Here is a 14183-nt window from a genome sequence, read left to right as displayed (position 1 = left end):
AATCAGACAACAAAAAGAAATAAGAGGCCCCCAAATTGTCAAGGAAGAAGTAAAGCTTTCACTGTTTGCAGATGATGTGGTACTATAGATAGAAAATCCTAAAGACACCACCAAAATATGACTACAGCTGATAAATGAATTCAGGATACAAAATCACTGTAATCTGTTGCATTCCTATACACTAATAATCAAGCAGCAGAAAATGAAATTAAGAAAACAATCCCAATTACAACTGCACCAAAAATAAAATTTCTAAGAAACTTAGGAGATTAAAGATCTGTACTCGAAAACTATAAAACACTGACGAAAGAAATTCAAGACGACAAAAAGACATTCCATGCTCATGGACTGTAAGAAAAAATACCATTAAAATGTCTATACTACCCAAAACAATCTACACATTTAATACACTCCCTATCAATATACTAGTATTTTCATAAAACTGGAAAAAATAATCCTAAAATTTGTATGGAACCACAAAAGACCCCAAAAAAGCCAAACCAATTTTGAAAAAGCAGAAGAAAACTGGTGGCATCACAATTCCAGACTTCAGTTATATTATATAACTTCACAATTCCAGACTTCAGTTATATTATATAACTTATAATATATAAGTTATATTACAAAGCTGTGGTAATTGAAACAGAATAGTACAGCACAAAGACACACACATCAATAGAACAGAACACCCAGAAATAAACCAACAATTATATGGTCAATTAATCTTCAGCAGAGGAGGAAAGAATATGCAATGGGAAAAAGAGTCTCTTCAACAAATGGTGATGGGAAAATTGGACAGCTACATGCAAAAGAGTGAAAGTAGGCCACTTTCTTACACCATATACAAAAATAAACTCAAAACAGATTGAGAACCTAAAGGTGAGACCTGAAACCATAAAAATCCTAGAAGAGAACACAGGCAGTAATTTCTCTCTATAATCTTTTTAAAAAATAATAAATAAATAAAATAGGCAGAAGACATCAACAGACATTTCTCCAAAGAACACATACAAATGGTGAGCAAACGCACAAAAAGATGCTCAGGGCACTTGGGTGGCTCAGACAGTTAAACGTTTGCCTTCAGTTCAGGGGCACCTGGATGGCTCAGTCGATTAAGTGTCTGCCTTCAGCTCAGGTCATGATACCAGGGTCCTGGGATTGAGCCCCATGCTGTTGGTAGGCTCTCTTTTCAGCAGGGAGCCTGCTTCCTCCCTCTCCCTCTGTCTGCGCTCCCCCTGCTTGTGCACGAGCACTCTCCCTCTCCCTCCCTCCCTCCCTCTCTCAAATAAATAAATAAAATCTTTTAAAATTAAAAAAAAAAAAACAGAAATAAATTTTCTTCAAAAAGGAAATACTTTGTTTTTTGCAATAATCTTATCATAGCTATTAATCCTTTTTTATGCCATTCTAGATATTACCTTATGATGTTTCATTCAGGGACTTTTCTGAAATACACAAAAATTGCTTACCAACACTAACAAACCAGATATCCAAATAAGTAGTGTTTTCCCTCACAACAGTTATATGTAGAAGACTATTCAGTTATTCTAATGATGTCATGACTGTTCAAAACATTTCTGGAATTCTTTGAAACTTGCCAGTTCCAGATCTTTGACCTTGTCCAAGACGACCAAACCTATTAATTATAGTATTTGATCAAAAGACAATGCTTGGCTAAATTATTTCCAAAAATTAGATCTACCTACAAAGGATGAAAAATTGCTATTACTAAAGAACTTTTAAAATTTTTCTTAGCCTCTGGGGTGCCTCGGTGGCTCAGTCGGTTAGGCGTCTGCCTTCAGCTCGGGTCATGATCTCAGAGCCCTGGGGTAGAGCCCCACATGGGCTCCCTGCTCAGCTGGGAGTCGGCTTCTCCCTCTGCCCCTCCCTGCCACTCGTGCGCACTCTCCCTCTTACTCTGTCAAATAAATAAATGAAATCTTTAAAAAAAAAATTTCTTAGCCTCTGAAAGTAATTACAAAAGTTTAAGACAAATGTTGAGAAAAAGCATAGTAAGTAGATTAGATAGATAACAACCTTTGTATGACCTAACAATTTTCTTCCATATATAAAATGAAGATAACAGCGTTCCCATTTTCTTACAGGTTACTGTAGAGATAAAAAGAAAAAATATATGACATCCCTGGAACCCATAAAGGAATAAATATATTTATATTCATGACTTAATGCTGCAAATTAAAATAGATTCAAAACACAGCATAGATATACTCATTTTAAAACTGTGTTACTCAGCCATAAAAAAAAATGAAATCTTGCCATCTGCAATGGTGTGGACAGCGCTAAACGGTATTATGCTAAGCAAAATCAGTCAGAGAAAGACAAATACCATATGATTTCACTTATATGTGGAATTTAAGAAACAAAACAAATGGACATGGGGGAAAAAGAGAGGCAAAACAAGAAACAGACTCTTAACTACAGAGACTAACAAACTGAGGATTGCTAGAGGAGAGATGAGCAGGGGGGTGGGTTAAAAAGGTGATAGGGATTAAGGAGGGCACTTGTGATGAGCAGCGGGTGTTGTATGTAAGTATTGAATCAGTAAATTCTACACCTGAAACTAATATTACACTATGTTAACTAACTGGAATTTAAACAAAATCTTGAAAAAAAAACTGTATTTAGGACTCTGACTTGAGGATTAAGTTGACATCTTTATTTTGCAGGAAGCAAAAGATGAGAATCAAAGTTTCATTTAAAAAGGTTCATTAAAATGTTTTTCATTAAAAAAACTTACATGCAATAAACTTCTGTTTTTCAAGAAACCATTCATATTTTGGAAAGTGAAACCTAACTCACTCTTAGTGAAAAAAGAAGGTGGAGGGAAATTCCACAACTCAGAGTCACAATAAATACTAACAATATCTTTGATTCTGCAACATGGGACTTCCCCAAGGAACAGACAGCAGGTTTTGCTGAGTCAACTATAATGTTATCCAATCAGAGTTAGAGAGGGAAAGTGCCTTTGCAAATAAATACTGCATCCTAGCCCCACACTTTCTGAGACACTCAATTGCTTAGACTTTCTGAGCCTACTGCAGAGGAACCTCCAGTCACAGCATCATGAACCAAAGTGCTGTTCTTATTTTCTGCCTTATCTTTCTGACTCTGACTGGAACTCAAGGTAAGGAACACGAAAGGATATTTAATTTGTAAGGTCAGAAATAGAACTGGGTATAAATTCTATAATAGGAAGAGTGTATTCGCAAAAGTTTTACAGCCTGCCTATAAATGAAGGGTAAATAAGCAGAGATTCCCTCTGGCCACAGAGTGTACAGTCAGAAAAGCAAATGGACTAAAACAGAGGAGGAGCAGAAGAGGAAGCATAACAGAATACAGAAAAAATGTAAGGGAATGAGGAAAGAGAGGATGACACAGATACCTCCTTAGTCAACTCAGCTTAATTAACCATTCAAACCATTCAAGGGTATGAATTTACATTTCACAAGTTGCAATTCCATTCTTTCATATAACCAACTAATTAATCATTCAGAGCTGTGTTAAAATGGTATTATTCTTTCTCCGACGGACTCAAATGACATGGGGATATTGGTTCTGCTAAGCAGTAACCAATTCCCCTTTCAATGCCTAAATTGAAAACTGCACTAACCTCCCCTGCTCTCTGTACCTCTTTTTCCTACAGGAATACCTCTCTCTAGAACTACACGCTGTACCTGTATCAAGATTAGTGATGGATCTGTAAATCTAAAGTCCTTAGAAAAACTTGAAGTGATTCCTGCAAGTCAATCTTGTCCACGTGTTGAGATCATGTGAGTAAAATGCCGTCTGAATATCACTTCCCTAATCATAATCATATATTAAATATGTAAGCATGATCACAAAATCATTAAAAGATCTGTAATGATTCTAAGACCTCTGTATAACAAAGGGAAATATCTAGAATGAAACATAAACGTCTGATCTAAAATCTATATTTCATCTGTTTTATTGGCCCAAGACTTTTAAATATTTTCACCCTTTCTTCCTTCTACAGTGCCACACTGAAAAAGAATGGGGAGAAAAGATGTCTGAATCCAGAGTCTAAGAAAATCAAGATTTTATTGAGAGCAATTAGCAAGGAAAGGTAGGTTTGCTGCTCTTTGCAGAACTGTTCTTTAAGAAATGTCAATTTTGGGAAGTCAGAAATATTTGCATTGAGCTTTCCTGTGGCCTTGGCTTGAAGGTGTTTACCATCATGCCTGCCTCTACCTCTATTTATTTTATACTGAGATCTCATCTTGTGTGGTATTAAAGGTTAACCTACCTATCTAGAAATGTCAACCTTGTGGCAGAGCTTTGACTATTCAAGCAAAGCTACTGAATTTCCCCCAAGCCTTTCCTGGCCTTAAAAAAGCAGCCCCTGTAATCCACAATGATGATATAGCAGCAAGAAAGCTCACCAAATATTTTACCTGGGGACTCAGAATGTTCCAAGCAGAACCCAGGCTGAAGCCAAAGTTGAGTATCACACTTTTACACCTCCTTTCTTTTCTTACAGATCTAAAACATCTCCTTGAACAGAGAAGGATAATCACTGTAATACTGATAAAGACAGACCAGAAAGAGACTACCTCTGCCATCATTTCCCTGCACACAATATATGCAAGCCATTATTGTCCCTGGATTGCAGTTCTCTTAAAAGGTGACCAACCACTGTCACCAAATTAGCTGCTACTACTCCTTGAGGGAGGTGGACGGTTCATCACCCTGTCCTGGCACTATAAGCTATGCTGAGGTACTACATTTTCAGTGAATGTACCAGATCCTAGCCCTACTACTGACACTTTCCTCACCTGTCCTATCTTCTAACCATTATTAAGGGATATTTCCACCTCTGGACTTATCAGAGTTCTCAGAACTTCACAAAGTACCCATAATACAATCTCCTTTTTTAAGAAAGAACTTTACTCCACGAGCTTCTACTGCTATCCTCCCAAGGGGCCCATATTCTTCCAGTGGTTATATATATATATATATGAAACTCCAAATACATAGAAGAACCTAGAAATACCTGAAAATGTATGTGAAAATACTATTTTTAACGAAAAGCTACATAAAATAGGATTCTTAGATATATATATTTCTTGTTTTCAGTGTTTATGGAGTAACTTCTGTAACTAAATACCACACATGACTGTGCAATGAAAAATCTTAAAATCTAGATATATACTCTGCATGTTATGTAAGACAAATATGCTGGATGTGTTTCAAAATAAAAATGCTGTGCTCTCTTGGAGATGTTAAGATAGATTATATAACTGTTAGCAGATCAAAAAAGTAATAAAATAATAACTAAAATGAAGTGTCCAGTGGGTCATTTGACTGGGACATGTATTTCATAGAAGTATCCAATGGGTAGAAGACAAATGAGTTTGAGAATTATCATATTCCTTCCAACTGCAGTATTCTGAAAGGCCCATCATACAAGACTCCTTTGGACTGATGTAGCCTAACAGATTTCGCCTGAGCTTCAGACCCTCATATGGAGATGTCTCATAGACATCTGAATATCCCACAGAAACATCAAACTCCAAAATATCTCAAATTCCCCTCCTCCAGATCTAGTTCTCCTCCTATATTCGATGTCCTAGTTTAACAATACTAGCAACCACTCAGTTCCCCAAACCAGAAACCTGGGAGTAATTCTATATGCCTTCTCTCTCACCTCCCATATCCAATTAGTCACTAAGAAAATATTTGCAATGCATTTATAGTTGGCAAATTAGTAGCATCTAGAATATATAAAGAATTCCTATGAATCAAATAGGAAAGGATAAAAAACTAAATGAAAAACGGGAAATAGAAACGAAGAAAGAAGAAAATACATAATGCACAAGTTGAATATAAAAAATATTTAACATCACTAGTAATCAGGGACATCTACATTCAAATCATTTTGGGATACCACTTGACACCACCAGACTGGCAAAACTCTTTAAGGTGGACAAATACCAAGTAACAGGAAGGTTCTACAGCAATGAGGAATACCACTCTACTGCTGGTGAAAGAGAAAATAGCTTTAACTACTTTTGAAGCCATGCTGGTACTATCTTATAAAATTTAACATGTGCACACTCTATATCCTAGTAGTTCTACTACTATAAATACACCATAGATATATTCTTGCATATGACATATGCCAGAGAAAGTTATGGCAACACTGTTTATAACAGCAAAACTCTGGACACAGTCCAAATGTCCATAAATAGAATGGAGAAATAAATTAGAGTATATTAATTCCATGGAATACAACAGTGGAAATAAAATATAACTCCATACATCAACATGGATGAATCTCAAAAATAATCTTGCACAAAAGAAGCATGTCACAGAAAAATATATGCAGCATAACTCTATGATGAAATTTTAAAACAGGCATTAAACATTGGATTTAGGAGTGAAGACATATATGATGAAAACAATAAAAAACAAAGGAATGATGTCCATTAAATTCAGGATGGTTAACTACTTCAGAAGGTGAGAAAGGAATGCAGTGAGGGAGGGACACATAGGAGGCTTCTGAATTATGGTAAAGTTCTATTTTTTAATAGATGGCAAACTTAGATGGCTAGCTTAGGTGGTGAGTACATAAGAATTTGTTCTTTAATCTGTATCTACAAATTTTAATTTTTTTGAATACATGAAAGACCACAAATACATGGAGATTAAACAACATGCTACCAATGAATGGGTCAACCAAGAAATCAAAAAAGAAATAAAAAAATAAATGGAAACAAATGAAAATACAAAGTGCAAAACCTTAGGGATGCAGCAAAAGTGGTCCTAAGAGGTAAGTATATAGCAATAGAGGCTTACCTCAAGAAGCAAGAAAAACCTCAAATAAAAATAAAAAGCCTAACCTTACACCTAAAGGAGATAGAAAAAGAACAACAAATGAAGCCTAATGTCAGTAAAAAGAAATAACAGACTAGAGCAGAAATAAATGATTATAGGAATTAAAAAAACAATAGAACAGATTAATGAAATAAGGAGCTGCTTCTTTGGAAAATTTAATAAAATTGATAAACCTCTAACGAGACTTATCAAAAAGAAAAGAGAAAGGACCCAAATAAAATCACAAATGAGAGAGGACAAATAACAACCAACAGAAATACAATTATAAGAAAATATTATGCAAACTGTATGCCAACAAATTGGACAACCCAGAAAAAAATGTATAAATAACTAGACATCCATAAACTACCAAAACTGAAACAGGAAGAAACAAATCCATAACCTGCAAGGAAACTGAATCAGTAATCAAAAATCTCCCAACTAACAGAAGTCCAGATACCTTCATAGGCGAATTCTACAAAACATGTAAAGAAGAATACCTATTTTTCTCAAACTACCCCAAAAAAATAGAAAACAAAGGAAAACTTCCAAATTCATTCTGTAAGGCCAACAATATCCTGATACCAAAACCAAATAAAGACATCACTAAAGAGGGTACCTGGGTGGCTCAGTTCGGTAAGCATCTGCCTTCGGCTCAGGTCATGATCCCAAAGTTCAGGGATTGAGCCCTACATCAGGCTCCCTGCTCAGGAGTCTGCTTCTCCCTCTGCCCCTCACCCCGCTCTTTTGTGCACATGAGCACGCTCTCCCTCTCTCTAATAAATAAAATCTTTAAAAAAAAAAAAAAAAGACATCACTAAAAAAAGAATTACAGGCCAATATCCCTGATGAACGCAGATGCAAAAATTCTCAATAAAATACTAGCAAACCAAATCCAACAATACATTAAAAAAATCATTCGACACGATCAAGTGGGACGTATTCCTGGATTGCGAGGGTGTTGCAATATTTGCAAATCAATCAGGGTGCCTGGGTGGCTCAGTCAGTTAAGCATCCAACTCTTGATCTCTGCTCAGGTCTTGATCTCAGAGTCATGGGTTCAAGCCCCACACTGGGCTCCACGCTAGGGGTGGAGCCTAATTAAAAAACAAAAAATCTGCAAATCAATCCATGTGATACACCACAAAATAAAAAGAACTATATGAACATTCTGATAGATGCAGAAAAAGCATTTGACAAAATACCTCTACTCAAGATAAAAACCCTCAACAAAGTAGAGTCAGAAGGAACATACCTTAACATAATAAAGGCCTTATATGAAAAACCCACAGCTAAGATCATCCTCCATGGGGAAAAACTAAAAGCTTTTCTTCTATGGTCAGGAACAAGACAGGGATGTCCACTCTCACCACTTTTATTCAACACAGTACTAGAAGTCCTAGCCACAGCAATCAGACAACAAAAAGAAATAAAAGGCATCCAAATTGGCAAGGAAGAAGTCAAACTTTCACTATTTGTAGATAACATAATACTCTATACCAAAAACTGGAAAGACTCCATGAAAAAACTGCTAAAATTGATACATGAATTCAGTAAAGTCACAGAATACAAAATCAACAGAAACCTGTTGCATTTTTTTTAAGATTTTATTTGAGAAGACAGAGAGCACGTGTATGCACACACGAGTATGGGGAGGGGTAGAGGGAGAGAGAGAGAGAAGCAGATCCCCCACACACCCCTGAGTAAGCAGGGAGCCCTATGTGAGGCTCAGTCCCAGGACCCTGAGATCATTGACCTGAGCCGAAATCAAGAGTTGGTCTTCCAACCGACTGAGCCACCCAGGTGCTCCTGTATAGTCATGTTATAAATCTGAGAGGGAGAATCTCTTTTTTCTAGGGAAATACATGGTCCACAATGATCTTATAAACTGCAACATCATCTGAGAACACTGGCCTTAAGGATAAGGGAAAAAATGACTGTAATTGTGTCTCTTAATTTTCTTTGTCACAGTATTTAGTTATTCACTGTTCATATCTAGAACTTGATAACACCATTTTCATGACATTCAGGGGCTGGCTAAGAACCTCAATAAAGCACTAAGAATATGAAAGTAATTACTCTGGTAATTCTGAACAAGTAATTAAAGTCTGCCTGAACCTCTGTTTTCTCACCTATATAAGCAGAAATAGAAATCCTCCAGAAATGTGAGCAAAATAACTGTCAAGAGTCAGCTAAAATACTATATCTAGATAAAAGAATTATAGATGGTTTTCACTTTTTACTTTATTTTCAATATTTTCTACAAAGAATATTTTCACTAATAAGAAAAAAAATTAAGCAAATGAAAACCAACTGTCAAAGACACTAAGTGTTAATCTTAAAGGGCTAGGATTTATGTTCTCAGTGACCCTGAAGTTACCCATCTCTGAGAAAAATCTGAACTGAAGAGAGCCATATATATATACATATACATATATGTACATGTATATATATGTATGTATATGTACATGTGTATACATATGTATGTGTGTGTATATATATATATATATATATATATATATATATACACCAAAACTTCTTTGTCCAATGCTAGACTATAATTTAATTGCTTATATTAAAAAATCATTAAACCACTACTGGATATATTTCAGGTCACCAAATAATAGTATTTCATTATTAGTCTCCCTGCTTACCCTCTTGCCTGCTATCATTTATTCTCTACACAACAGCCAGGGTAGTACTTTTAAAATATAAATGAGATTATGGATCCCCTGGTCTCAGCCTTCCAATAGCATATAGTCTGTAAAGTTCTACATAATTCTCCCACCTCATTCGGATCATTCTCCCTCCCATGTTTCCATTCCAGCTATACAGCCTCCTATTGCTTCTCAAGCGCAGTAAACACATTCCCATATCTTATTCCTTCACTTTATCCAGGTCTCTACTCAAATATACCTTCTCAGAGAAAGCTTTCCTCACCAACCTATTGAAAATAGCACTACTTCTGGGCGCCTGGGTGGCTCAGTTGGTTGGGCGACTGCCTTCGGCTCGGGTCATGATCCTGGAGTCCCAGGATCGAGTCCCACGTCGGGCTCCCTGTTCGGCGGGGAGTCTGCTTCTCCCTCTGACCCTCTTCCCTCTCGTGCTCTCTGGCTCTCATTCTCTCTCTCAAATAAATAAATAAAATCTTTAAAAAAAAAAAAAGAAAAAATAGCACTACTTCTATCATTCTTGATCTATCACCATCTCTAAATATATTACATATTTTTTCATGCCTTTGTTCTTTATCCGCATAAATGTCTATGAGAGCAGAAACTGTACCTGTCTTATTTGCCACTTATTGTTGGTACCTACAAGAGTACTAGACACATAATAATGCTCAATACTCACTGAATGAATAAACGAAAAGTTACTGGCATTTGCCATAGCTAGAATCCTTTGGAAACTGGTACTCACTCCAAGGACAGGACAACTTTCCAAAGGCCTTAGGTACTTCTTGAATCTTAGGAGAAAGTAAACTTGAAAATAAAGAGATGCTTACTAGTTTTGTTGATTCACCATACAAGCACAGAGGGAATGATGACCTTCTTCCATTACAATATGAAACATGTGCATTGGCAAACTGTTTACTGGACTATGAAAACCCCGTGGGAAGAGAATTAAGGTTTTAAGCAGGGGCGTAAATGACTTTAAAAAATAAAAATGTTTCAAAGCTAAGTTTAATGTTCTAATAGCAGCAACAGCTGTTCAGAGGAAGGGAAAATCTCTCCCACCCCAAGTTTCATCCTGAAAGATCTTTCAAAAAAAACTTGTGTTATTTTCACTTGACATAGAGAAGACCATGTTTACATGTTATGCAACATTTTCCCAGGACACTCAAATCTAATTAAAGCCAGAATAGCATGGCTATCTCATTTCCTAGACTCAGATGCAGGAAACTCCCTTAGTTAACTTTAGAATGGGAAAGGGGGAGAAAACAAAAAGGGGAGTTGAAAAAAGCTTAACATCAATCTGAATTTAAGAAGAATTATAGAATCTGCAAGGCTGTTATTCCTGATTATCTTGGGACGTGCCATATTTAGGGATCAACAACTTCCCTAAAATTATAAGGAAAATTAATATACATGTATTCATAGTTTCTACTAGATTCTCAAGAGTTCTATAACCTCGACCATTAACAGTTTGCAGAGCATTCATCTCAGCCATAGGGATACCAATTTTATTACTTGAAAATACTTGGTCAGTGTGGGGATTTATTTAAGAAACCTAAACTGACCTCAAAGATCTGGGTCCTAAAGGAGACATCAATGGTTATTTCCAAGGTATTGCTAAAATTTCCAAGACCACCTGGCCTATTTTATTAATCAAAATGACATCCCCCCTTTTTACCTCTAGGACCACTGAGGCAAAAACTTCTCTGTGGTTAGAAATTAAAGACCTCCTTTAAATCATTATATGAGGTGAAAGAGAAATATGCCTAGAATATTCTCAATTGCAATTAAGTTCAACTTAATAATTACTAGGCACCTACTAACTTCAAGATCCAATGGCGCAAAGACAATCAAGACATGGTGCCTGACCTCAAAATTATAATCCAGCTGAAAAAACAAAACATATATATAAAACAAATGTCACCACCAACAAAAGATAATAAATACCAACATTCACATAAGTGGAAGTCATATGTGTAAATAAAACTGATCAAAAAAGAATTCTAATATGTTGGAAATAATAGTATTGTGTTGAATATAATTAGTAGAAATAGGTGTTAAATCAGACGACCACGTAAATATCACTAAAACCCTATAAGGATAGGGGCACCTGGGTAGCTCAGTCGTTAAGCGTCTGCCTTCGGCTCAGGTCATGATCCCAGGGTCCTGGGATTGAGCCCCGCATCAGGCTCCCTGCTCAGCAGGAAGCCTGCTTTCTCCCTCTCTCTCTGCCCCTGCTTGTGTTCCCTCTCTCGATGTCTCTCTCTCTCTGTCAAATAAATAAATATTTAAAAAAACCCTATAAGGATATAAAACAAGGTAAAGTATTAAAGATAAAATTAAACAATGCTTATATTCTTGCAATCATGAGAGTGAAATGAACAGAAATCAAAGTTATAACTTGCCTAAATGGAATAAAGGATAAAATTGAGACTAAACCATGAATATACCACTCTACACTGTGTAGGTAATAGAACTTCTCATCTTGTCAATGATATTATAAGAAAATTTCAGGGACACCTGGGTGGCTCAGTCAGTTAAGCCTTTGACCTCAGCTCAGGTCGTGATCTCGGTGTCCTGGGATCAAGCCCTGCAACGGGCTCCCCAATCAGCAGGGAGTCTGCTTCCCCTCTCCCTCTCCATCTGCCCCTCCCCCTGCTTGTCCCCCCCTTCAAATAAATAAAATTTTTTAGAAAAAAAAAAGAAAATTCCATGCAGCAATGAAGTCAACCATAAGTAGGGAGGAAATAATATGTGATCTACTTAGCTCCACCTTAGTAGTTCTAGAGAGGAGCTTGGAAGACTTCTGGGCAATCAACAAGAATAATCCTGCTAAAAGGCAAACTGAGGCACACTGAAATTGTTAAGAGTTGATCTGGGCATACATCAATTCAAACTGGGCAGCACCAAACCAAAATGGTTAGGAACACTCCATAGACAGGAGCTCAGAGAGAGGTTTTTATAGAGAACACATAGAGACAAATCAAGGAAATTATCTGATTGGCTTTTGCAACTGCCTTATTTGGGAAAGCCTCGTTGCCTGTCTGTGATTAATTGTTCTTAAGGTTCATTTTCTCAGATTCAAGTGCATTGACTCTGGCTCAGATTTTGGTTTGGTTGCATAGGCTTCCAAGCAACATCAATGTAACAACCTCCTTGTTTATTCACTTCAACAATCCATAACGAAATTTTCAATTACAAGTTATAAGAAATTATAGTAAACATATTGCTTATGAATTTAGGTCTTGAAGAGCAATTATCTCTCCTGATGATGGGTAATCACTACAAATAAATGAAATTTATATGGATACATGTTGTCTCTAGTCTTGTCAATGCTCAGTCATTACCCAGAAGGAACACTAATGGGAATAGGGTAAGACAGTCAACATTATAAATGCTGAAATAAGTGTAAAATTATTCATGAAAAGGATGGATGACCTACAACTGTAGTGTATTCAGAGAAGATTTGACAAAGGAAGCAGAATGTGTAGCTGTCTGTTCAAAGTAATCTAAGTGAAACTCTTATTAAGGAGCATGCAGAACTTCAGCTTAGCCAGGGAGCAAGCATCGCAAAATCAGCATTATAGACATACACCATCCCTGTACACATGCAGATTTCTATACATAGCTTAACACACCTGTGACACTAAGATAATTATTTAGCTTGGAGAGAAAGAAGGACTGAGAAAAAAAATACTAGAAACATCAAAATCTCAAGTCACAGACCTCACACATTAAAAGTATACACTATATATATTTTTGGACTAAGTAAACAAAAACTAAATTGGAATTATACATTTTTAGTAAACAGCAATATGAGTACTAGTATCATGTCTACCTCTAACTAAATCACTCAAAAACAAAGAACAAATTACTTTCAACAAATGACACGCAAGAAACCACAAAGTCTAATTAACAAATACCACAAAACCAAAGAAAAAAGTAAAATAGAACATATCCACAATGGCAGACATCATAACATGAATTGAAAATGTTAGAGCACAATTTTCAACTGGGAGCACTACCACAATTCCTACCAGAAGTACACTGAATCTCGCAGTGAGTGGCAAATATAGTTTGAAAATGCACATTCAATTCTGTAATTTGAAAAACAATAACTATTTTTGTAACTGAGAACTACAAAAAAATAAAGCATATACAATCCTCATGACTGACAGAGTCTCAGAAAATAAGATGAAAAGGGTTTAGAATAAACTGTTATTAATGCTATACATTAGCATTTGCTACAAACATAATAGGCACATCTGAACTCAAAAGAAGTACATTTTATTTTAAATGCTTTATTTTCTTTATTAAAAAACTTTTTAACAATTACATTCATTGATTTGGAGAGAGCACACACACGTGTGTGCTCAAGATGGAGAGGGGCAGAGGAAAAGGGAGAGAGAATCTCCAGCAGACTCTGCACTGAGCACAGAGCCTGATGCGAGCCTTAATCCCATGACCCTGATCACCACCTGAGCCAGAACCAAAAGTTAGACACTTAACAGACTGAGCCACCCAGGCACCCCTTCCTTATTAAAATTGTCAGAAAATAACGTGAAACAATGAAAAAATTTATAAAGAAAAAATTCATCTCTCCTTTTATTGTAACCAATGTTGAGATCCTTCCACATCTCTCCCCCATTCACAATA

General features: G+C 36.2%; 2 protein-coding genes across 2 annotated transcripts in view; one reads left to right on the top strand and one right to left on the bottom strand.

Moving 5' to 3' along the window:
* ART3 (ADP-ribosyltransferase 3 (inactive)) overlaps positions 1–14183 on the bottom strand; it is a 155011-nt gene that overhangs the window by 122791 nt on the left and 18037 nt on the right. The window lies entirely within an intron of this gene.
* CXCL10 (C-X-C motif chemokine ligand 10) lies at positions 3018–5319 on the top strand. The gene is made up of 4 exons (XM_027599243.2): positions 3018–3145; positions 3665–3791; positions 4016–4105; positions 4520–5319. Exons 1-4 carry the CDS (start codon positions 3085–3087, stop codon positions 4536–4538), a joined length of 297 nt encoding a protein of 98 aa, XP_027455044.1. The 5' UTR covers positions 3018–3084; the 3' UTR covers positions 4539–5319.

Source organism: Zalophus californianus, chromosome 2 (assembly GCF_009762305.2).
Source record: "Zalophus californianus isolate mZalCal1 chromosome 2, mZalCal1.pri.v2, whole genome shotgun sequence".
Classification (NCBI taxonomy): Eukaryota; Metazoa; Chordata; class Mammalia; order Carnivora; family Otariidae; genus Zalophus; species Zalophus californianus.
This window is presented reverse-complemented; position numbering and strand designations above follow the sequence as displayed.